Source organism: Prionailurus viverrinus, unplaced genomic scaffold (assembly GCF_022837055.1).
Source record: "Prionailurus viverrinus isolate Anna unplaced genomic scaffold, UM_Priviv_1.0 scaffold_50, whole genome shotgun sequence".
Lineage (NCBI taxonomy): Eukaryota > Metazoa > Chordata > Mammalia > Carnivora > Felidae > Prionailurus > Prionailurus viverrinus.
The window spans coordinates 1,619,618-1,642,381 of NW_025927613.1; the positions used below are offsets into that span (position 1 = coordinate 1,619,618).

At 43.5% G+C, this 22,764-nt stretch overlaps 1 protein-coding gene across 5 annotated transcripts in view; it reads right to left on the reverse strand.

Annotated features, from left to right (window-relative positions):
* Positions 1-4,246: 4,246 nt before the first annotated feature.
* Positions 4,247-22,764, reverse strand: part of PIP5K1A (phosphatidylinositol-4-phosphate 5-kinase type 1 alpha) — a 38,369-nt gene continuing 19,851 nt past the window's right edge. For 2 of the 5 annotated variants that reach the window (XM_047847915.1, XM_047847912.1), the window contains exons 2-14: positions 22,178-22,209; positions 20,010-20,090; positions 18,142-18,272; positions 17,582-17,699; positions 17,217-17,369; positions 16,193-16,492; positions 11,820-12,025; positions 10,954-11,037; positions 10,081-10,129; positions 9,799-9,883; positions 8,552-8,698; positions 8,219-8,348; positions 4,699-5,171 (exon numbers count right to left, since the gene is read on the reverse strand). In XM_047847915.1, coding sequence (XP_047703871.1) covers positions 5,030-5,171; positions 8,219-8,348; positions 8,552-8,698; positions 9,799-9,883; positions 10,081-10,129; positions 10,954-11,037; positions 11,820-12,025; positions 16,193-16,492; positions 17,217-17,369; positions 17,582-17,699; positions 18,142-18,272; positions 20,010-20,090; positions 22,178-22,189 — 1,638 coding nt within the window. In that variant the 5' untranslated portion in view covers positions 22,190-22,209 and the 3' untranslated portion in view covers positions 4,699-5,029. Of the gene's footprint in view, positions 5,172-8,218; positions 8,349-8,551; positions 8,699-9,798; positions 9,884-10,080; positions 10,130-10,953; positions 11,038-11,819; positions 12,026-16,192; positions 16,493-17,216; positions 17,370-17,581; positions 17,700-18,141; positions 18,273-20,009; positions 20,091-22,177; positions 22,210-22,764 lie in introns of all 5 variants that reach the window. The other 3 variants (XM_047847914.1, XM_047847917.1, XM_047847916.1) reach the window with 3 other exon arrangements.

Below are 22,764 nucleotides of genomic sequence, written 5' to 3' on the forward strand. Positions count from 1 at the left end.
ACTGGCTGGAGATTTGTTATTAAGAAAATTTTAAGGCATGATAATTAAAGTTTGTGTTTATTTTGAGAAAGCAAGCACAAGCAGGGGAGGGCAGAGAGGAGAGACAATCCCAGTCTGTGCTGATGGCACAGAGCCCGATCAATGTGGGGCTAGAACTCATGAACCGCGAGACCAAGAACTGAGCCAAGACCAAGAGTCAGACTTAGTCAACCTACTGAGCCACCTAGGTGCCTCTCTCTCTATATATATATATAATTTTTTTACCCCATATATGTTTATTTTTTTATTTAGAAAATTTTTTTAAACATTTACTTATTTTTGAAAGACAGAGCGAGACAGAGTGCAAGCAGGGAAGGGGCAGAGAGAGAGAGGGAGACACAGAATCCGAAGCAGTCTCCAGGCTCTGAGCTGTCAGCACAGAACCCGATGTGGGGCTCAAACCCACAGACCATGAGATCTTGACCTGAGCTGAAGTCGGACACTTAACTGACTGAGCCACCCAGGCGACCCTACCCCTATATATATTTTTAAAAAGGGTCCCTATCTCAGTTAAATGTTGAAGTATTTGTGGATGGAAGAATACGGTGTCTGGGATTTATTTTAACTTAATCCTCTGGAGGTGCAGAAAGAAAGTGGGGATGGACTAGAAAGTAATAAGTGAGGGGCACCTGGGTGGCTCAGTCGGTTGAACGTCCGACTTCGGCTCAGGTCATGATCTCGTGGTCTGTGAGTTCGAGCCCCACATCAGGCTCTGTGCTGACAGCTCAGAGCCTGGAGCCTGCTTCGGATTCTGTGTCTCCCTCTCTCTCTGCCCCTCCCCCACTCATGCTGTCAAAAATAAATAAAACATTAAAAAAACTAAAAAAAGAAAGTAATAGGTGAGATAGATTGGCCTTATTTCTGTTGATAATTATTGAAAGCTGGACAATGCATACATGGTGGTTCACTACTCTTTTGGTTGGAAATTTCCATTAAGTGAGAGAATTAATTGGAAAAAGATGCTGTATAATGAACTTCTAGAAAGTAATTTTTCAAATGATATTGACCTTTTTGTGTCTTTGAAAAACTAAAGAGGAGCACCTGGCTGGCCCAGTTGGCTTGCGACTCTACTCTTAATCTCGGGGTTGTAAGTTCAAGCCCCCACGTTAGGTGTAGTGATTACTTCAAAATAAAATATTTAAGAAAAGAGGAAGAAAAACTAAAGAATACACAGTTTAATCTGGAATCTATGGCAAGAAGGGATGAGACCCCAATTCTAGTGAATAACTTTCAGAATAGCTGAGATCGACATGCTGAAAAGAAAAACGTTAAACCATGGTCTCTTACTTTCCTAAACTTTTATGTGGAAGTAGCAGCTGCTGCTCATTAGAGGGGCCCTCTGACCATCAGAGGGTGTCTACTGCACCTATTCAGCATAACAGGTAAGAGTGGCAGAAAGACCACTTATGCCTAAAACATGTTCAGATTCAAGTCCTATTAGGGAAGAAGTTTTCTCCTTATCCAGTCTAAAGGAAGGCTGAGCCTATGGCTTACATTCAAAACTGAGAATCCCCAGTTCCTTTTACTCCAATTACTTGTTCTATCATAGTTTGCTTTTTTATCACCACCTCACTCCTGAATTATTATAGTCTAATCAGTCTGCTTCTCCTATCCGATACTTTGAGAGAACTTTGTCAACAGATTAGTCTTGGAATTATTTTTATCGTGTCCTACAGGCAAAAAACATTCTACAGTTCCTCACTGCCCATAGTAATTTAAAATAAAAAATTCCGGGGCACCCGGGTGGCTCAGTCGGTTAATCGTCTGGCTTTGGCTCAGGTCAGGATCTTGCGGTCCATGAGTTTAAGCCCTGTGTCGGGCTCTGCTGACAGCTCAGCTGACAGACTCTCTGTCTCTGTCTCTCTGCCCCTTCCCCCGATCACATTCTCTCAAAAATAAACATTAAAAATTTTAAAAACAGGGGCGCCTGGGTGGCTCGCTCAGTTAAGCGTCTGACTTCGGCTCAGGTCATGATCTCATGGTCCTTGAGTTTGAGCCCCACTCGGGCTCTGTGCTGACAGCTCAGAGCCTGGAGCCTGTTTCAGATTCTGTGTCTCCCTCTCTCTCTGCCCCTCCCCTGTTCATACTCTGTCTCTGTCTCAAAAAGAAAATAAACGTTAAAAAAAAAATTTTTTTTTTAATTTTTTTAAACAATAAAATGAAATAAAAAATTCCTCAGTCTAGCAGTCAGGGTTTCCTGTGTGTCCTCCACCTACACCAAGATTCTCATTCAAGTCTCCTCCACTATTGCTTCTGCTGTGCTCTCTTCCTTGTTCTGTTTTGGGGAGACACCTCTAGGACCTTGGGCTCAAGTACAACTTTCTTCAACACTTCTGGTCCACAGTGACCTCTAATTTTCTTCTTACATATTCCGTACCATTCTCCAGACAACTGAAATCCTTAACTGTATCCCATCTAACATGTTGTTTTTGTGTACACACATGTATGTACACTATACACTCTTGAAAGTCAATTACTTCTTTTGACCTCCACTGCCCAGTGCATTGCTTGCTACCTGCCGCTTATATATTTGTAGAATGATCTTAACAAGGTAAGGAATAGTGCTGTGGAAAGAATAGTATTAACTTGCTTCTCTCCAAAGCCCCCCACCTACAAGCCTTAGAATGAACACCCCCTCTTTGGCCTAGTTTCCCATCACAGTAAAAGAGCCTAACTAAGGTCAACCTCACAGAAGAGGAAAACAGAACTGAGGGATGCTTTGTCTATGCTCTTCTAAGTGATGCCTTAGGGCCAGGTTGGGGGAAGGAAAGAGGGAATCTGAAGACCAACTTGTCTCAATCTTGCTGTGTCCCTCTCCTTTCCTCCTAAACTTGAGGAAGATTTTCGGTGCTGGATCCCAAGATCCATCAGTTAAAATGGGTTGCCATCTAGGCAACAGACCTACGGTAATTCCCTTCTTCACTCACCGCTTTTCCCTGTCAAATTGAAGTTGTTATGGTGGAGGGGTGGCTGGAAGGTAAGGAATGAAGCCAGCACCAGCCTGCACCAGACTGAAGGAACCTGGGGAAGACACAGTATTCGCTCAGAGAAACACAAAGAACATGGAGCCTGAACAGGGGCAGGAGATGGAGCATACGGTGTTATGAAAAAGAATTAGGAAGAAACAAGAGGTCTAAATAACTGATGAAAGTTTAATACATTAAAACCAAGGATTTATCACTTTTATATTGCATTTGCGATTTCTGAACAATACAAAGTAGAGGCAAATAATGACACTTCATAAAAATGTTGATTCCCCATTCCCTTCCCTAAGACCCAGCCTCCCTCAAATATTCCCTCCCACCCCCTACAGAACTCTGTCCTGAATAAAACACTTAAATACATCATAAATAGTAAATTATGAAAAAAAATAGCAAGAATTGTTTCTTTCCTTCTTGTAAAAAAGAACATGGCAGCAAAGACAGGCAGCCAGAAACTGGCTGGGGGTGTCTAATATAGACAGTTACTTGGGGGATGGGCTACCCTACTATCAAGGTCGGGTGGGATGGACAGGAGAGTCTTCAACAATCTGCCTGAGATGCCAGGCCTCCTTCTTCCCCTGGCAGGAGTAGGAGGATCAGATGGGGAACCACAACTCTTGGAGGCAGGAACAGAGGGATTACAAAGCTCCCATTTCCGAGTTTTCTGTATGAGAAGGGGCAGGGCATGTGGCACAGCAATGACCTCACCTAGGCAAGAATCTGCTGGCTCCCCGTGAGTCTAAGAGAATATCCTCTAGCCTCATAGCTAGACTGCCTGTTAAATGGACACAGGTGTACCCTTTCCACTTGAACTCCACGAACAGCAGAACTTTGTCACAAAACGTGGGAAGGGCAAGGAAGAAACCTTTCGAGAAGGATCCAAATTCATTTGATTAAGTCTTCGTATTTAGAAAAACAAGCAGAATATATTTCAAATTGCAGAACAGTAATAATCGTGATGGCCCCGCAGTGAGTCGGGTCCCGCCTAGGAAGGGCTCTGATCTTCCAGCCCCATGACTGCCCTTCTGTTTCAACCAAAGGGGTAAAGATTACCCCATGTCCCACTCTCTCCATTCCTTCAGGCTTAAGAAATTCATCAAGAGAGGTGGAGTTAAAGAGGTGCTGCTCTTGGCAAAGCAGTTCCACACTTCCATTTCTCAAACACCAGGGGGCTCTTCTGAGGGAACCCCATGAACAGGCAGCTCTCCAACACTTCTGGAGTTTTGATCTGAAACTAGCTTGAAATTGTGTGCTGTGCGCTAGTCTTTCTTTTCCTTTTTTTTAAGGAAAAAAAAAAAAAAAAAAAAAGGAAGTTGGGAGTTGGTTTAATACCATTACTCCCCCAAAACCTTTACAAAAGTTACCAGGGTCTTCTTCCAGAGAAAGAGCTAAGGTGGAGATAAGGTGCCAGCCAGTCTGTCCTGAGGAAATAAGAGTCCAGCTCCTGGTGAAGGGTAGATGAGGAGGAAGAAAACCACCAAGTGCAGCAACCCCGCTTCTAGCAGGAAGAATTGGGGGCTTGAAAACAATTCATTTGTGGAAGCCAAGGCTGGCCAGTTGAAAACTCATGCCACTCAACTCAGAAGTGGGGAGGACGCTGCTGTCCTCAACTGTCCGAGGCACTAAGGCCCATTTGTAAGGAAAGGGAGGGAGAAGACGATCTTCTTCAGGAAAGAGACAGCCCCCCCTAGCCTCCAATATGCTTCTTCTGTGATGACCACGAAGAAGAAAACTCAGCATTGCTGGGGCAAGGGCTGGCATCTTGGGATCGCCAAGCTGGTAGAATCTTGTTCTAAGTCTTCTGAATTTTTTTGCTCACTGGAAAGGGAAAGAGTGTAAAATTAAGGATGTGGAGTATGAGATGAGGAGCCAGGAATGGAATTCAAGTTAATTTCAACCTGATTAGAAGAGTTAAGAAGTCTTCTTCTATTTCAGTCTCTGCTTGCAAGTACAAGGTTCCCAAACCACAAAATTTAAAAAGGCAAGATTTAGGGGGGCACCCAGTCCCTCTAACCTTGCCAATTAACTCCTTGTTCCACTCCATCAGTGATCATCTTTATACCCTTCAAAGCATTTACCTCCCCCACATCCCAGACACTCACATGGGTGAACTCTGACTCTGCAACTTCAGGCTTTTCCAAGAGGATTGAACTAACAGGAGAAAAAAAAAAAAAATGGAGGCAGAGAGAAGTATTAGAAGATAAAAAAGAAAAAGGACCCTCCTTTCAAGTCAGATCTTATACTGCTTCTCCATATTTCACTTCAAGATCGATTTAGGATTCAGAAAGAAAAGGTTAAGAAACTACCAGATTTAGAAGCATGACATTTTAATTAACTATTTATCATCTTGAGTACTACAAAGTATTTCCTAATATCCTCCCCTTCTGTCCTCAATTCCCAGGTGTGGCAGGCACTCAGTGATCACTGCTGCCTGATATTTATGCCATTGTAAAATTTTCTTTTAGTGTAGGCTGGATTTAGTGATTCTCTTCTAGTGGACAGATGAGAAAACATCAATTCTGAGATTAGGTTACCAAATACCCTACCTAGCTTCCTCTTTGGCTCATGCTCTCACTGTTTGCTCTGAGAGAAGCCAGCTGCCACATGGAGAGAAGCATGTGACAAGGAACTAAGGAAGTACCACTGGCCAACAGCCTGCAAGGAACTGAATCTTGCCAACAATCACATAAGTGAGCTTGGAAATGGATCCTTCCTCAGACGAGCCTCCAGATGAGGCTACTTCCCTTACAAACAGCTTGAATGTAATCTCCTGAGAGACTCTGAGCCAAAGGCACCCAGCTAAGTCACAATGAAGTATTTAAGCCACATAAAATCTGAGATAATAAATGTTTGTAGTTTTTAGCTGCCAAGTTGGAGATAATTTATTACACAATCAATAATACAGCTTTTTGTACTTGAAAATGAAGTGCTGCTGAACTAAAAATCTAAAAAGTGGAAGTAGCTTTGGAAGAGGGAAGTGGGCTTTAAAGAGAGTTTTAGTGAAAGTTTAAAAGTGCCATGAATATACTGTAGAATTTTAGACTTGAATGGGTGAGTGGCCAGTGTGGGCTGAAAGGAGAGTGAGAAAGATCTTACTGGCAAGTGAAGGAATTTAGTGGAACAAAGTTTAGCAACAATATCATATGCAGTTATGTGAAAAGTAGAATATGTACCTAATGAACTGAGTGATCTAGCAAAGGAGAATTCTAAGCAAAGTCCTGAAGGTGCCATGCAATTCCTTCTTAATAATGCTTAGAATAAAACTTAAGAGAAGAAAAAGATTAAGGGAAGGACTATTAAATAAAAGGAGGACTTGCCAGGACTTAATGGTTTTGAAAATTCTGAGCCCCTCCAGATAGCAAACCACGCTGAAGTTAAGAAACGGCTTGTGAACAAGCAAAGTTTTATAACCTGAGCACTACCAGGAAAATGTGCCCTAAAGACAAAGCCAATGGTATGACTGTAAAACATTTTTTTGAGACCTCAGAAAAATCAAAGTTTGTTGGTTAGAGTACTATTCAATCATGCAAAAGGCCATCCAAAAAGATTAATGTCTTGTAGATCCTCTCAACAACAGGATCTCTAAGAAGCACAGGGCTTATATCAAGATGGTCAGTATCTGTGGGTGTGGCTTTTGTCTGAAGGACTGAATCCCAATGAGATTCATAGGAGGTCCACAAAATCTTTGAGGGCATTATAACAACAGAAACACTACCAGCTTGGACTGAAAGGGACAGAAACAGTACAAAATGAAGAGACCACTGGACCCTAAAATTGCACTGGCAAGAGAGCAGGCTGACAAAACTACTCAGCTGCAAACACATTCTACCTTTTGTGAAAAGGTAAGACCCAGAAAGCAAAACCAAGACTCCAAATGGTGGAGCCAAGAGCCATGGATAATTACCCCCATGTTTTGAGACTTGATAAAAGAAACTCCAACAATAGCTGGATTTTGGACTTAGCTATGCACCAGTGACTCCTCTGTGCCTCCTTCGCTCCTCTTTTTGTACAGGAATGTGTACAGTGGTTATCTCCTTACTGCCTCACCACTGTCTGCTGGGTATGAAGGGAGAAAACCTCTTTATTTTTCACAGGTCAAAAGACTGAGAGGAACTATACTCGAGGAACACCACCTGGGGAATTCGTTCAAACCAAGACCTAATTCAGAGGACAAAATTCTGGAATTTGAGCTGCTGCTATAATGGGGATGGGACTTTTAGAGACCATGGGAGCCAATGAACGCATTCTGCACATGGAGGGATGTGAATTATTGGGGGCCAGAAGATGGACTGTGACAGGTCGCTCGTTAGGTGGCTCCCCATGATCTCTGCTTCCTGATATTCATACCTTTGTGTAAGCCCTTCTCCTTGTGAGTTTGGGCATGTGGGCCACATTTAGCGACTACAATGCGGTACAGGTGACAGGATGTCAATCTTGAGGTTAGGTTACAAAAAGATTATGGCTTCTGCAAAGGTGCATGCACTCTCATTTACTCACTCTTGAGAGAAGCCAGCTGCTATGTGCTGAGTTGTCCTAACAGAGAGGCTCACGTGGCAAAGAACAGGGAGGTCCCCAGCCAACAGCTGGTGAGGAACTAATGCCCTCTGTCCAGTAACCCACAAGGAACTGAATGCTGCCAATAAGCACATAAATGAGCTTAGAAGTGAAGCCTCTCAGTCAAACCTTCCAGACAAGACAGTAATCCTGGCCAACACTTCATGAAAGACCCAGATTCTGACCCACAGAAACTAGGATATATGCTTGTTATTTTAAGCCACAAGTTTTAGGTTAATGTTTTATGATGGAATAGATAATCAACACACCATGTTACAAAATTAAATCACAATCTTCATACTGGATTCTTTTGCAAGATTGACTGTTCATTTTCTTCACTGCCCAGGAATCTTCCCAGGCTTACAAAATAAGCAGAGAATTCTCATCTAACTCAACAGGAGATAAAGGGTTGGTTGGGGCGTGTTTTGACTGAATATCAAAAAAGTCTTGCACACCCCCCTAAAGATGGAGAGATATTGACACTTTTCCAAATCACTAAAGATCAGCTAAAAGAAAGTAAACCTGCAAAAATCTAGTGAGGAGCAAATGACAATGATCTCTTGAAGAAACAACTTATGGAGGTTCCTAAGGACCTGAAGAGAGACATGAAAAGATTATATGGAGAAAGGGGCCAAGGAACCAACCTTGTAGTTTGCATTTGTAAAGTCTCTCCAACTACAGGTGAGAAATAGGGGTCAGGAATAGTCGTGACCTCACTGATTTTCTCCAAAGGTGGAGTCTGAGGTAAAACATCAGGACGACCGAAGTGGACGCCTGGAAAAAAGAAAAGGGAAGAAAATCAATAAATAAAAAAGAAGACAAAATGGGGTGGGGAAAATATGGGGGGGGAAAAAAATGAAGCAACTTGGCTTTTCCTGGACAGGAATGGAGAGTAGAGGTCCTAGGCAGATAAGATAGGGCTCCGAAGGAAGGGAGGGAGTGCCCACGCACATGGGAGCCCCAGCCCTGGCGCTGACCTGGCTCCACTTCCGCCTTTGTTGTCACTTGTGCCTTGTGCTCCCCAGAGACCGATGTCTGGTAAGTAATGCAGGAGTTGCCGCTGGGGCCTGCTCGCCGAGAGAAAGATGAGCCAGACCGAAACTTTTTGGAAGGAGAGGGCTTCACTTCAAAAGGGAAAGAGAAAGCCTACTTAGCACCCACCTAAGAAACCATCACCAAGACACAGATACAAATCGCCAGCACCCCCAACACAAACCCAAAGGTGCTCTGCAAAGCGGGCAGAAGGACTAATGTCAACAAAGACAAGCTCTATTAACTACTCTTCAGAGGACAGGGTGTGCATCTTGGGTCACCTCACTTTGGAAAGCAGAGAACCTAGACGAAAGGAGACAGACACACACACACACACACACACACACACACACACACACACACACACATCTTTCCCCTGCTACACGCAACCTCGATGGCTTTGCTTCCACCCGATGAGATGTCCTCCGCTCCGTCATCCCCTTGTTCTTTAGTAACGTCCTCCAGGTCAAGCTGATGAAGATGACCCTTTCACTCTGCATCCTCGTAGCACTTACGCACACAGCACCGTGATACTTTACACTTGTTTATATATCACTTTGAAAAGACTTTGAAAAGATTTTTCCATGTTTCTTTAAGACTGTCTGGCATGCCTAAGTCCTCTCTGCCGCACTGAGGGACGACTGAGGCCTAAGATGAGGAGATGGGAAGGAGGAGTTGGAAATGTGCCAGGGTCAACAGCATGGAAGGTTTGGGAAGAAGAATACTGGCACTTTCCAGTCACAAAAGTTGAGGGAAGAGAGTGAGAAGGACTGCTAAGCAGAAATCAGTAAATGCTTCTCTAACCCTATGATCCCACTCTGAGAATTCCTTGGCACTGGGGATACGAACAGAAAATAGAACACCTGTGATATCCTTGTCTATCTCTGTAAGTCTGGCTCTATCTCAGCCTGTGGCGTGGATCCTACTCCCACAACGACACTTTTTCCCCACCAATCCCACTTCCCAGAAATGCCCCTCACCTCAATGACACACGGAGGGACAGCCATGGGGAAAGCAGCAACTCGGAAACCACGGGGACAGACAGAGTGACTGACATAAAGACGGGCAGCAGTTCTCACGGGATGTGGGTAGAGCAGAAGAGGCTTTGGCAGTTCCCTGACAGAGGTGTCTTGCCCCCCCATCTCCTGGAGTAAGGGAGGCACTGGGGGGTCATCTGGTAGAAGCCACTTACAGGGTATCTTCTTGAACACTGTGTTGCACATGAAGCGTTGGAACCGTTCAGCATAGAAGCCTGGCCGATGCACCGATACGGTGTCCTGCAGAGCAGAAGAGAGGGCTGCAGAGTTAGAGATGGGGAGGCCCAGCAAGAGGGCCTCTATTTAGTCCTAGGGCTGCTTTCCCCTAGGCTGGGACCCAAGCAGAAGGGCAGAACCCACAAACGAAATAAGAACAAATGGAGGGGGCAAATCAGAACTGAAGGAGGCAGGAGAGCCTATAGCAAACTGCTACTCACCCCATCATGTACCAGAGCTTTCCAAGAGTGCTCCAACTTCTTAACAAACCTGCCGAGAAAAATGTTTATCACACAGCCCCACATTTTTAAGTGAATGACACAGTTTTCTCTTTTAGAGTTGAAGAAGCTGGGAAAGCACTCCCTCTATAAAACTAGCTTTCCAAAGAACAGACACAGTCATGCTTGTTCAACATGGAGATCAAAGCTGTTTCCAGGGAAGTCACTTAGCTCCCCATAGAAAGAGAGCAGTAATTATGTCCCTGGTAAGTCAGAGACAAGAGCATTTATTACAAAAGGAGAACTGAAGGAATAGATGGGTATGCTACTAGGGGGAAGAGAGGAATTAAAACTGGATGATAAGACGCTGAAACGGTAAACCAAGTATTGTCCAATCCTCAGTAGTAGCTGAAACCTGGGATCCAGCATTCCCAGCTCTCCCCTCACTACCACCTCACTACCTCCGTTCCACAGGCTAACACTCTGCACAGAACACAGTGATCCTCTTGTTTTTCCTCTGAGGAAAGGGGAATGGTGTTTCCAGCTGTATCCCAATGTGAAGTGTGACTCATCTCACAGGTTTCTCACAAAGAGCCAGACAGATGGTGTATTCTACCCTGGTGCTTCTGAGGACTGACTCAGCTCTCCACAGAGGTGTGTGTTATGTTTGGGGAAGTGGCAGGGTAATGAAGCCAGGGAGACAGGCAAAATCAATGAACCAAACCACCATTTAAAACCTAATGAGGTAAGCAGCAGGGTTGCAACTCACTGTTCTTATTTCAGGAAGAATTTAGTGACAAACCCACCTGAAGGAGAAATGTGAGTGGTTATCTGCAACCACTCTGCCCCCTCATTTGGGATCTGTGCACTCCTCACCTGTAAGACTGAAGAATGTCAATGATCCCAATATAAAGCAGCAGCCTTTCCCCTTTACTATTGCGGGCCGGGATGCCACCCATACTGTTCCGGAAGACAAGAAGAAAAGAGTAAGAAAATCTTTGGCCTGGCACACGGGGCTTCTCTTAACCTCGAGTCAGATCAGGACAGGGAACTGAGACCTAAACATAACCGTCCCATCTCCCATAAACTGGGGAAGAGAACCTTCCTCCATCCCCAAGAACCACTCTGGAGTACGTATTACAACCTCTTTGCCTCCAAGTTTCACTCACCTTCCCCCTCCGACCCTAATTCCACCAAAGAGAATCTAAAATCACCTCTACTCAGCCATGTTGGAAACGTTCCAATAACTGAACTTCCTCAGTACTTTCATATTTTACTTCACGCCCACTAGGACACTCTTCTTGAGAGTCGTGGTATCCTTTACCGTGACTTAAAACTGAAACTACCTACAAGACATTTATACTTCACGGTAAATATGCTTCCCTGATAGATCCACCATGGTAAGAAGGACATCTTCCATAAAGCTGCCTATAACAAATTGCTTTTGGTGAAGTTTCAATATAATAGGCAGACATGTCTAAGACCCTGAGTAAATTCTTTTCAAAAAGTCTTTTAATTTTGAATAGCTCTCTTTCTCAGATGTGCTATAAATCCCCAATTTGAGACCTCTTCCTTTCTTTTTATATTCTTAAGAAAGTTCGTTCTATAGTTCTATAAATACTAATACTGTCAACTTAACTCCTGAATCAGGGCTACTCTTATTCCAGAAGCTGGGTCCCCTCCTCAAGAAAAACCTACAGTGAGTCTATGCTCTCCTTTCTGGTGTCCCTGAGCCCACTCACTGGTCATCAGTCTCCATGGTGCCACCTCGCCGAGCCTCGCCCTGGATAGATTCCATAGCTGTGGAATAGAGAGCCTTTTGGGGGGCTGGTCTGCGAGTATCAACTGAATACTGTGTTTCATTGCCTAAGGGCTCTCGTTGGGCATGATCTATGTTATGGATTGACATCAAGAGGCTATAGTCCATTATCTTGAAGCTCTGCAGCACCTAAGTGGAAAGAAAACAAAAACAAAAACCATGATCTGAGCCTCGGGAGGTAAGAGAACTCTTTTTCAGGACCTCACAGCTTTCCTGATTCAATTCTTTTTTTGTTTTTTAAAGATATATTTTTTAAATATTTAATTTTTTTTAATTTATTTATTTTGGGGAGAGACAGAGTGTGAGCAGGGGAGGGGCAGAGAGACAGAGACAGAGACAGATAGAATTTGAAGCAGGCTCCAGGCTCAGAGTTGTCAGCACAGAGCCTGATGTGGGGCTCAAACCCACGAACTGAGATCATGACCTGAGCTGAAGCCCGACACTTAACTGACTGAGCCACCCAGGCACCCCGATGTTTATTTATTTGAGAGAGAGAGAGAGAGGGACGGAGAGAGAAGTGAGAGAATCCAAGGAGACTCCACATCATCAGCATGGAACCCGATGTGGGGTGTGGGGCTTGATCCCATGAACCATGAGATAATGACCTGAGCCAAAATCAAGACTCAGACTCTCAACCGACCAAGCCACCCAGGTGTCCTTCAATTATCCTTTTTTTTTTAATGTTTATTGGTGGGGGGGTGAGGGAGCAAAGAGAGGAAGAAAGAGAATCTCAAGCAGGCTCTGTGCCGACACAAGGCTGGAACTCACAAACCGTGAGATAAATGACCTGAGCAGAAACCAAGAGTCAGATGCTTAACCAACTGAGCCACCAAGGTGCCCCTTGACAGTAAACCTCCAGGGTTAACTACATAGGCTTATCCTTTGCTCCTCCTAGTCCCTGAAGAAGAACATATTAACCTCCTCTGGTCACCGTTTACATCCCTTCAGCTTTCTTCCATTTGAGTAAACATATATTAGACCGCTGCCTGGCCCACAAGACGCTCTTTGTTCCTTCCTTGTATCTCTTTATTATTATTATTGAGCATTATTTTCTCAAGGGAACAAGGAATACATACTTGAATTGTAAAGAATCCACAAGGAAAGTCTGGTAAAGTACACTTCGTGATAGAACAGATCTGCTGCAGGACCTTATATGCCCAGCTTCAATTCAGTTCAGTATTTAGCGAAGCCCTAATATCTGTATGCGCTGTGCCTGCTTATTGGGGTACAAAGATACTTAAGAGGGGTTCTGTCCTCAAGGATATTATAATTTAGGAAAGAAAACAACTACAAAAATAAATGCAATACAGTCTACTATGTGCAACAACAAAACTGCTTACATGACTAAATAGTGTAGAAGTCAAGAAGTGATACATAAATAAGCTTATGAAGGATAAATTGGAAAATAAGTCCAAATAAAGGCCTGGAGACATGAAACAAACAGCATGTTACATCCTGTGAGATGTAATTTGGTACTACTAAAACAGAAAATGCAAAAAAAAATGGTGTGGCAGATTACAGAGGTTGATAGGGGCAAAGCAGTAACAGGCCTGATGTGTCATATTAAGGAGCCTCGATTGTGGGGTGCCTGGGTGGCTCAGTCAGTTAAGGGTCCAACTTCGGCTCAGGTCATTATCTTACAGCTTGTGGGTTTAGGCCCCATGTCAGGTTCTGTGCTGACAGCTCAGAGTCTGGTGCCTGCTTTGGTGCTTCTCTCTACCTCTCCCCTATTCATGCTTGCTGTCTCTCAAAAATGAATAAACATTAAAAAAAAATTTTTTTAAATAAAAAACAAGGAGCTTGAATTGTATCCCACAGTTCTCAACCCTCCTTCCATTCCAGAACAGCATGTGAAAGGGTGTACTCCCACCAGTTCCAGTGGCCCACTTTGGTGATGCAGCTCAACCAAGGGTGTTTTGGTAGGTTGGTGGAGGAAGCGATGAAGAGAGCATAGGAGTGATTCTTTTTTTGTTGTTGTCATGTTTGGAGAAAGAGGGGGGTGGGCAAAGTGAGTGAGTGAGAGAGAGAGTGAGTGAGTAAGAGAGACAGAGAGACAGAGAACTTCAAGCAGGTTCCACACCCAGAGTGGAGCCCAACACAGGGCTGGATCTCACAACCTGAGATCATGACCTGAGCTGAAATCAAGAGGTGGATGCTTAACCAACTGACCCACCCAGGCATCCCAGGAGTGATTCTTATTTAAGTTTGAAACCAACTCTCTGCTCCATTGTATCTAGTCCTTTCAACCAAAGGACTCAAACTAACATAGGCATTGCCCTGTAAATAGATGCAGAGTAAGCAAAGAACGAGGATGGACAATGTTATGGAGTAGAGAAAGATCCTACAGTAACAGCTGAGGAAAAAAAAAATCAGTAGGAAAAAGTGTCACAAAAAACAAAAAAAAAAAATGTGCATTAAGAAAGTGGAAATAGTCAACTGTCAAGCTGCAGAAAATTCAAGGAAAGACTCTGAAGTAGTCTCAGGGCACTTGGGTGGCTCAGTCGGTTAAGCACCTGACTTTTTTTTTTTTAAAGCTTACATTTTTAAATTTTTTTTAATGTTTTTTTTATTTTTGAGACAGAGAGAGACAGAGCATGAGCACGGGAGGGGCAGAGAGAGAGGGACACACAGAATCCGAAGCAGGCTCCAGGCTCTGAGCTATCAGCACAGAGCCCAATGCGGGGCTTGAACTCACAGACCGTGAGATCATGACCTGAGCTGAAGTCAGACACTTAACTGACTTGAGCCAGGCGCCCCAGTACCTGACTCTTGATGTCAGCTCAGGTTATGATCTCAGAGTTCAGGAGCTCAAGTCCTGCTTTGGGCTCTGCATGGACAGCGGGGAGCCTGCTTGGGATGGTCTCTCAAAATAAACATTAAAAAAAAAAGTAGTTGTCTCTATTTGGCATCCCAGGTCGTCACTGGGGAGAACAGTTCATTTGAAGAGAGAGCAAAAGCCAGGACAGTGGGTTGAGGCAAGAATAGGTGAAGATAAATGAAAAGGAAAAAATAGAAACATCATTAGATAGAGACACTGAAAAAGGACCCTCCTAACCTTAAGATAAAAGAGATAAAAGTTTGTACATAGAAAGAAAACAGTTGGTAGAGGCGGAAGCCAGGGGAGGGAAAGGAAGGAAGTTGTGAAGCAGGACCCTAAGGAAATAGTCCTGCAAAAGGGACTGACCTGGACTAAGACACCAAGTTGGGCAGAAAGGAGATTAAGGATGGGTGAGTGCAGACATGTTTATAAATTGGAGATGGGGTCAGGACAAAGGGATGGTATGGAACAGAAGAGCGAGGTAGTCTGTTGAGAAACAAGGCTGGGGGATAAAAGTTAGAAAATGGTTTGGAGACAGTCCCAATCATGTGACATCTGTGCTGAAAGGAATAGGAAGTGGACTGGTGGACAATATTGAGGCTGGACAGCATCAACCTATAGAGATGCCAGGAGACACAGGTGTGTGATTTCCTTCAGCAGCACACAGCTTCCAAGATATAAATGTGGATTTGGTAGGCAGGACCAAGATCTGAGGAATGATGGTGCTGATATGCAAATAAGAAGAATACAGGATTATGAGGCCTAGGAGAGGTAGAGAAGAAAATGAAGCCAGGTGTGGGGAAGATAAACAGAATGTAAAAATGTAAAGGCTCAGCAATGACTAATGTAAAAGTTATTTTATTTTATTTCAATTTTTTAACTAATTTTTTAAATGTTTTTTAATGTTTATCTTTGAGAGAGAGAGGGCGGGGGAGGGGCAGAAAGAGAGAGAGAGATACAGAATCTGGAACAGATTCCAAGCTCTGAGCTGTCAGCACAAAGCTCGATGCAGGGCTTGAACTCGTGAAACATGAGATCATGACCTGAGCTGAAATCAAAAGTCAGTCACCTAACTGACTGAACCACCCAGGTACCCTGTAATTAATACATTTATATAAAAAAAAATTTTTTAATGTTTATTTTTGAGAGAGAAACAGAGACAGAGTGTGAGCGGGGGAGGGGCAGGCACAGAGGGAGACACAGAATCCAAAGCAGGTTCCAAGCTCTGAGCTGTCAGCACAGAGCCCGCTGCGGGGCTTGAACTCTCGAACTGTGAGATCATGACCTGAGCCAAAGTCGGATGCTTAACTGACTGAGCCACCCAGGCTCCCCTGTAAAAGTTATTTTAAATGAAGTCTGGGACATATAGAGCTAAGGAACTGAGTCCCATCTCCTACAGATTTGATGGGAGAATAATAACCTGTTTAAGTGACTGAAATTTTTGGTATCTGAGAGTGAAGGAAATATGACAAACTCACCAAACAGTCACGCTGTAAGGTCTTACATAGAGCATTGTACATATCAGCATCCAAAAAAAGACCATCTGGAATGTCTTGTAAGAAGTCCAGGTCTTTAAAGGTGGGTAGAGGCTTCTCTCGCTCTTTTTGGGAAGCCCGCCGTTTGTAGGTTGAGCCCTTGAGGTCATATTTGATGTGCATCTTGACTGACCGTGGTAAGAGATTGTTCATCACCACAATTCGAATGTTCTTACCACCTGCCTGCACACAGTACAGTCCATAGAATTTAGGCAGCAAAGTGCGAGGGTTCTGGTTGAGGTTCTGTGGGCATGAAAGTAAAAAGAAGTAAGACAACAAGTCAGCTGATTTTCAGTGAAACTCAAGGGGAAAAAGTAGCCACCCATCTTTCTTTGTCTGCTACATGGGGTTCAGGTCCAATCTGTCTGCCCATAAGGCCACACCATATTTGCTTACAATTTTCAAACACATCTATCTCAGTGATCCGATTATCATCAAGCTGAGCCACAGACCCCCCAATCCAGTAATCAGTCAGCATACTCAATGTATGATGGATACATTCTTTCAGAGAGGTTCAAGAGAAGATCGTATTGAAAAAGTCTTAACTCTAAGCCCTTGGTATAGCATATTCTTGTGGGTGTGATGTGAAGCAAAACTAACTTCTCCAGAAGCTCCAAGGGCAGTCAATCAGAGTAAGATGGAATAGAGTACTATCAAGGGAAGTAACCAACCTCATTCTCCTGGTGTAGGAGGTAGACTAAGAACAGAAAATAAAATTATCACTGAATATCACCTTTGGGTAGGACGGTCTAAGCCAAATAATATTTAAAATATGACACATAAAACCCTTTTGGCCCCAGAGAGGCAAGAGAGATGGGCCCAAAAGCCCCAAAATGAATTACGTCTTTAAGACAGAAGTGCTGACATCGTGTTGCCCTGCTGACAAGAACCATCCCGCCCCCCAACCCCCACCTTGCCCAAGAGTGGAGTGGGCAGCACAGGTGGCCAAGTGCTCTTCTTTTCTCACCATGTAGTATCCTGGAAGCAGCTTCTGCAGAAACTCCGCCTCTTTATGCTGGACCGTTTTAATGATGAATTCATCGTCACTGGACACATAGAAGAGGGAACCACTGGCCCCAGAGCTGCAGAGTTCAATCAGTGGCTCACTGCAGAGGGAGTACTAGGGCCCAGAAAGAAGAGAGCAAGAGGTTCAGAAATACCAGGGCTTGTCCAACCAGAAATTAAGTACAGATGCAATCCTAAAGTACAGAAATCAAGTACAGATGCTATTCTAAAGAAAGACTAGAAAAGCAAGACTGTGGAGAGAGGGTTTTCCTTTGGGAGGATCCCTCTGGTACTGGAGTCATAGGGTCCTGAGATCCAGAAGCTTACCAAGTAATCATCAGGCCGGATACCAAATAACTCCCGAAAGTAACGGAAGGCAACAGGTGCATAGGTTTTGAAGCGAAAGTCATTGTAGTGATGAGCAGGAGTCAAGTTGCTCCCTTCACTGTAGGGTTAAACAGAAGAACTTGTAATTTACCAGTCCCTGTCAACCAAGGAGTCTACCCTGGACAGACACTCAGTCACCCAGAGGCAGGTCAGTACATCCCTTCTGAGAGAACCAGAGGTATTAAAAGAGTTGGTTACTTAACGGGACATTGGCACAATATGGGGATTAAGACACGGGCATAGAGAATCACACTGCCTCTTACCTAGTGCACTAAATTGCTTTTACGGCTCACTCCACAGGCCAGAGGCTCATGGAAGTATTCAAAAAACAGCATCTGCTCTCCAAATTCTCCAGTCCCACATCACCCCAACTAAGATCAAGTTAAGGACTGGACAGTGGGCACATGCCTATGTTAGATCTGACCCCTTAAAACTGCCCTCGGGTTGATATGAAAAAGCCACACTTCCCAGGAAATTCCCATGAACATTAACCTCTGTACCTGGGAAAGAAGATACTCTCCACCACATAGAAGTCTTGCATGAGGACATCACGCTCTGGTTTGGTACTCAGGCTTCCCACAGTGTGAGTAATGCCTAACTGGATGGCACCTTTCAAGGCAGATGAGGTTGTCTGAGAAACAGAAGAGAAATGAGAGGAAAGATTCTAGTATTAAATCTGATCAGAACAATAAAAACTCTGGAGGGAAGAGCCAGAAGAAGCACTCCAAAGGCAAATGCCCTTCTAATACTTCAGACTAAGCTGGGGCAATCCAGTTCCTCCAACCTCTTGCTTAACTCGGCAGTTACGCCTGGTAAAGACTGGCAGGGTACAAAGATACACAGTAGCAAAGGCAGACTGTCTTTGTCAGCCTCAGCTAGGCAAGGTGTTCCCGCCTATCCTTATCTACATTTGGAAGATAATGTCCTGAGAGAACAATCTTATATCTCACTCCAAAGGTTCCTGCCCCCAGAGTACCTGGGGCTTCTCCAAACATTTTATTCATGGAATATAGAATGTAACTAAAATTAACTGATATTTTGATTGACTACCTGGCTACAAAAGGCCTTTTAAGTCCTTTTAAGGCAGGGCCTGATTGGTGTCCCAAGGACAACAGAGTGGCACAAAATTGTTCCTAAGTGAAAAAAGCCTGAAAGACTCAAATTATTTCCGCGGGAAGTATTTAGAATTAAAATGATCACACCGTGGTCAAGAGCCCCACTCTTACAATCCTATAGGAAATTATCAGATCATCTAGATCTGTGCTGCCCAATACACCAGCCATGCATGGCTATTTGTCAACTTAAAATCAAAATAAACTAAAAATTCACCTTTTCAGTCTTACCAGCCACATTCAAGTATGACCAGTGGCTACTACCGGATAACACAGATTATAGCACATTTCAATCACTATGAAGTTCTACTCGACAGTTTTGCTCTAAATGATTTCCCTCATCCCCAATCCCCATCAAGTATTAAATTACTGGTACTTCTATTTAGTCCTCATTAAGCATTAAAATTAAAACTAAATAAAATTAAAACTAGAGGCTGGCTCAGGCGGTAGAGCATGTCTCTTGATTTTGGTGTCATGAGTTTGAGTCCCATGTCGGGGGTGGAGATTGCTTAAAAAAATTTTTTTTATAACTAGATTTTTAAGTGTGTGCCTCTCCAATTAGACTAGAAACTCATCTTTTTGTCTCAATGTTCAGCACATAAACAGAGCTCGATATATATCTGTGGAATTGACACTGGGCCTTGGGCCCATTCCCAGGAGGGCCAGGTGCCTGACAGACTTCAGTCCACCTCTATTACTTGGGACAGTGCAATAAAGGCAGAGAACACATGTAAGAAAAATCTACATGGGCCAGAAACAGGATTCCAAGAAATCATCACACCCCATATTAAGCAAAGTATAGATGCTCAATGGAAGGTTGAACACTGTCCCTTGGGAAGCCTGATAATCTCCACGGTAGTCCAGAACTGCGAGTAAACTCTAAAGTCCAAGTTGTATGATAGTTCTTGCACAAAGCCTTAGGATATCAAGGAATGAGACAAAATGTGGAGAATATCATCAAGGGGACAGAATTATCCCTTCCTGGAGTAAGATGAAAGGGTTCCACCCAGACATACCTTTTTTTTTTTTTAATGTTTATTAACTTTTGACAGAGACAGAGAGACAGAGCATGAATGGGGGAGGGGGGGAGAGAGGGAGAGAGGGGGGGGGAGAGAGAGAGAGAGAGAGAGAGAGAGAGAGAGAGAGAGAGAGAGAGGGAGAGAGAGAGAAAGAATCCGAAACAGACCGCAAGATCATAACCCAAGCCAAAGTCAGATGCTCAACCAACTGAGCCACCCAGGTGCCCCCAGACATACCTTTTTATATGTCGTCTCTCCTGAGGAATCAACACCTCGGTGGCCTATTTTCTTCATGGGCATGCCAGAGGCATATGGCACCTGGAAAAAGACGAGTCAAAATTAGCACACGATCCCCATGCCATACACCATACAGCTACTGTGATGGTACATTAAAACAAACCAAAACACTCAACCTACCCTTTCTAGAAAAACATTTTATAAAGTCTTCACAAGATTCATTCTGTGCAAATACACAGCTCTAATGTTGCTTCCCAATGAATTAACTGGCTAAAAGAACACAGAAAATTCCTAGGCACAAATATTTCACTTTTTTTGAGAGAGAGAGAGAGAATGCAAGCTAGAGGAGATGGAAAAGGGGGGACAGAGAATCTTAGGCAGCCTCCATGCTCAGCACAGAGCCTGATGTGGGGCTCGATCCCATGATCCTGGGATCATGAACCCGAGCTGAAATTGGAGTTGGACTCAGCTGCCTGAGCCACCTAGGTGCCCCACATGCTTCACCTTTGATCCTCAGAAAGATGACGTTTAAAAACTGAGTACCAGGGTGCCTGGGTGGCTCAGTTGGCTAAGTGTCTAACTCTTGGTTTCTGCTCAGGTCATGATCTCATGGTTTGTGAATTTGAGTCCCTTATCAGGCTGCGCTTGCTTGGGATTCTCTCCCCGCTCCCCCCCGCCCCCACCTCCCCTATTAGCACTCACTCACCTATGCTCTCTCTCAAAAATAAATTAAAAAAAAAATGAGTATCATTAAGGAAAAGCAGAAACAAGAGAACTACGAAATAGCTGCTCCAGGAAAAAGAACAAACCTCAGTTCACAGAAGGAGATAGGTTAAAAGTAGTTCCACAGACGTTTTTTCACCAACCTTCTTTCAGAAATTACTAACTCTCTAACCTTCAACCCGACCTGAACACTATTTGCCCAAAGTGAATTCACCAGTAACAATGATCTAGCCACTTGCAAATGAAAGTACTGCTAGTTGAGGCACTAAAAAGCTGAGGCAATAAGAGGACTCCTGAGACAGGGGCCTCAGGGCCATGAAGAGATTCCTGTGAATGAGATATGGCTTTGTTTTCCACCCACATGACAGCCCCTGAAATGAGGAAGGAGTAACACAGTACAGCGGCTGAGCCTAGAAGGCAATTCCCCACATCAAGATGAAGCACAAGACACAAAGGTATTCTTCATGAAGTCAATACTCCTTAAGTTAACAAGCCAGAGGCAAAAAAGCCCAGTGTAAATAGGGTGCGATGATCTTAGGGCCTGATATTCAAGTTTTACTGTTCTTGCTGAGGCCCTTAGTGTCAGAAAACCTTCAGTAAAGAATCTCAAAGATCTTGGAAGAGGCTCTCAAGAGAAAAATCTAAAATCACAGGCCAAAGGGGGTCTGCATTCTGAAGCCCTGTCATAAAACCGAGGAGAGAGGCAAGAAGTAAGAAGAGGTTTAGGAAATAATGAATAGAAAGAAAGGTAAGCAAATGGAAGATATTCTGCACAGAAAAGAAAAATTTAGGCAATTAACAGCATCTGTATGGTTAAAAGAAGTTCTTTAAATTCACTGAAGCTATGTAACCAGAAGGCAGTAACAGCAAAAACCAGAGAGTGAGCTTTAGTGCCAACTTTGCAGGTTTTAACCCCAGCCTTATTGATCCCACTTATTAATTGTGTGACCCTGGGCAAGTTACAGAACCTCTAATTCTCACTCTTCTTATCTGTAACACATGGATAACAATGGTACTTAGTTCACAGCGGTGTTTACAGGACTAATTAAGAATAAAGGGCACTTAGGTAAATTATTTACTCTCTGGTACACTGTATTTGATACATTAAAAAAAAAAAAAAAGATAGGGGCGCCTGGGTGGCTCAGTTGGTTAAGCTCAGCTCAGATTCTGTGTCTCCTTCTCTCTCTGCCCCTCCCCCCACTCGCGCTCTATATCTCTCTCAAAAATAAGCGCTAAAAAAAAATTTTTGTAATCATCAATGTGAGCTATTAATACCTACAATAAACTGCAACAAAAGTAGTTGTATAATTTCTAGCTTACCAAAGACATGTCAGAATCTAGTCTAGCTTCCAAGATCCGAGGGTTAAAAATAAAGATGTTATAAACAGGTATCCTTCTATCCCAGAATTAAAACTTTAGAAACATGATATCAATATAAAACTCACCTCAGATGCCATGGGTCTCTTGATTCCAGATGCTGTTAAAAGAATAAACAAAACACAATTACAAGTGTGTACACACACACTAGTACCCACAATCTGTATCAAGCACACTGAAACAATCGGGGTTTGCGTCAAACTAAACCCATGAGCCCCTGCCTCTTGCTCTGATACTAGATCCTTTTGGGAAGGGGTTTTAAATATTCATTCCTCTTCTTCCTCCATACTCACAGAACCCTTATGCATATTCCATTCTTGTTCTAGTCCCTTTTCTTACTCAAGTGATCATATTTTTTCTGGAAAATATATCTGTTCTTGATACATTTAACCATCAGTCAAGAGGGTCTCATTTGATACCGGGGCTGAAAGAGAACAGGTATAAGAGATACCTAAAGACCCACTGGAGAGTCTAGGACTTGATAATTTTTCCTATAGAGGTAAAAGGGTAAGAACTTTTAGAGCCTATCTATGGTGCTTTACTCCTAATTATTTCAGAAAAAAAGGTAAAGAGTTGATCTATGGAAATGAGGCAGCTAAAGATGAGAAAATGCAATGTCAAAATAATGAAGATTCTGCATCTCTACCTCTTCACC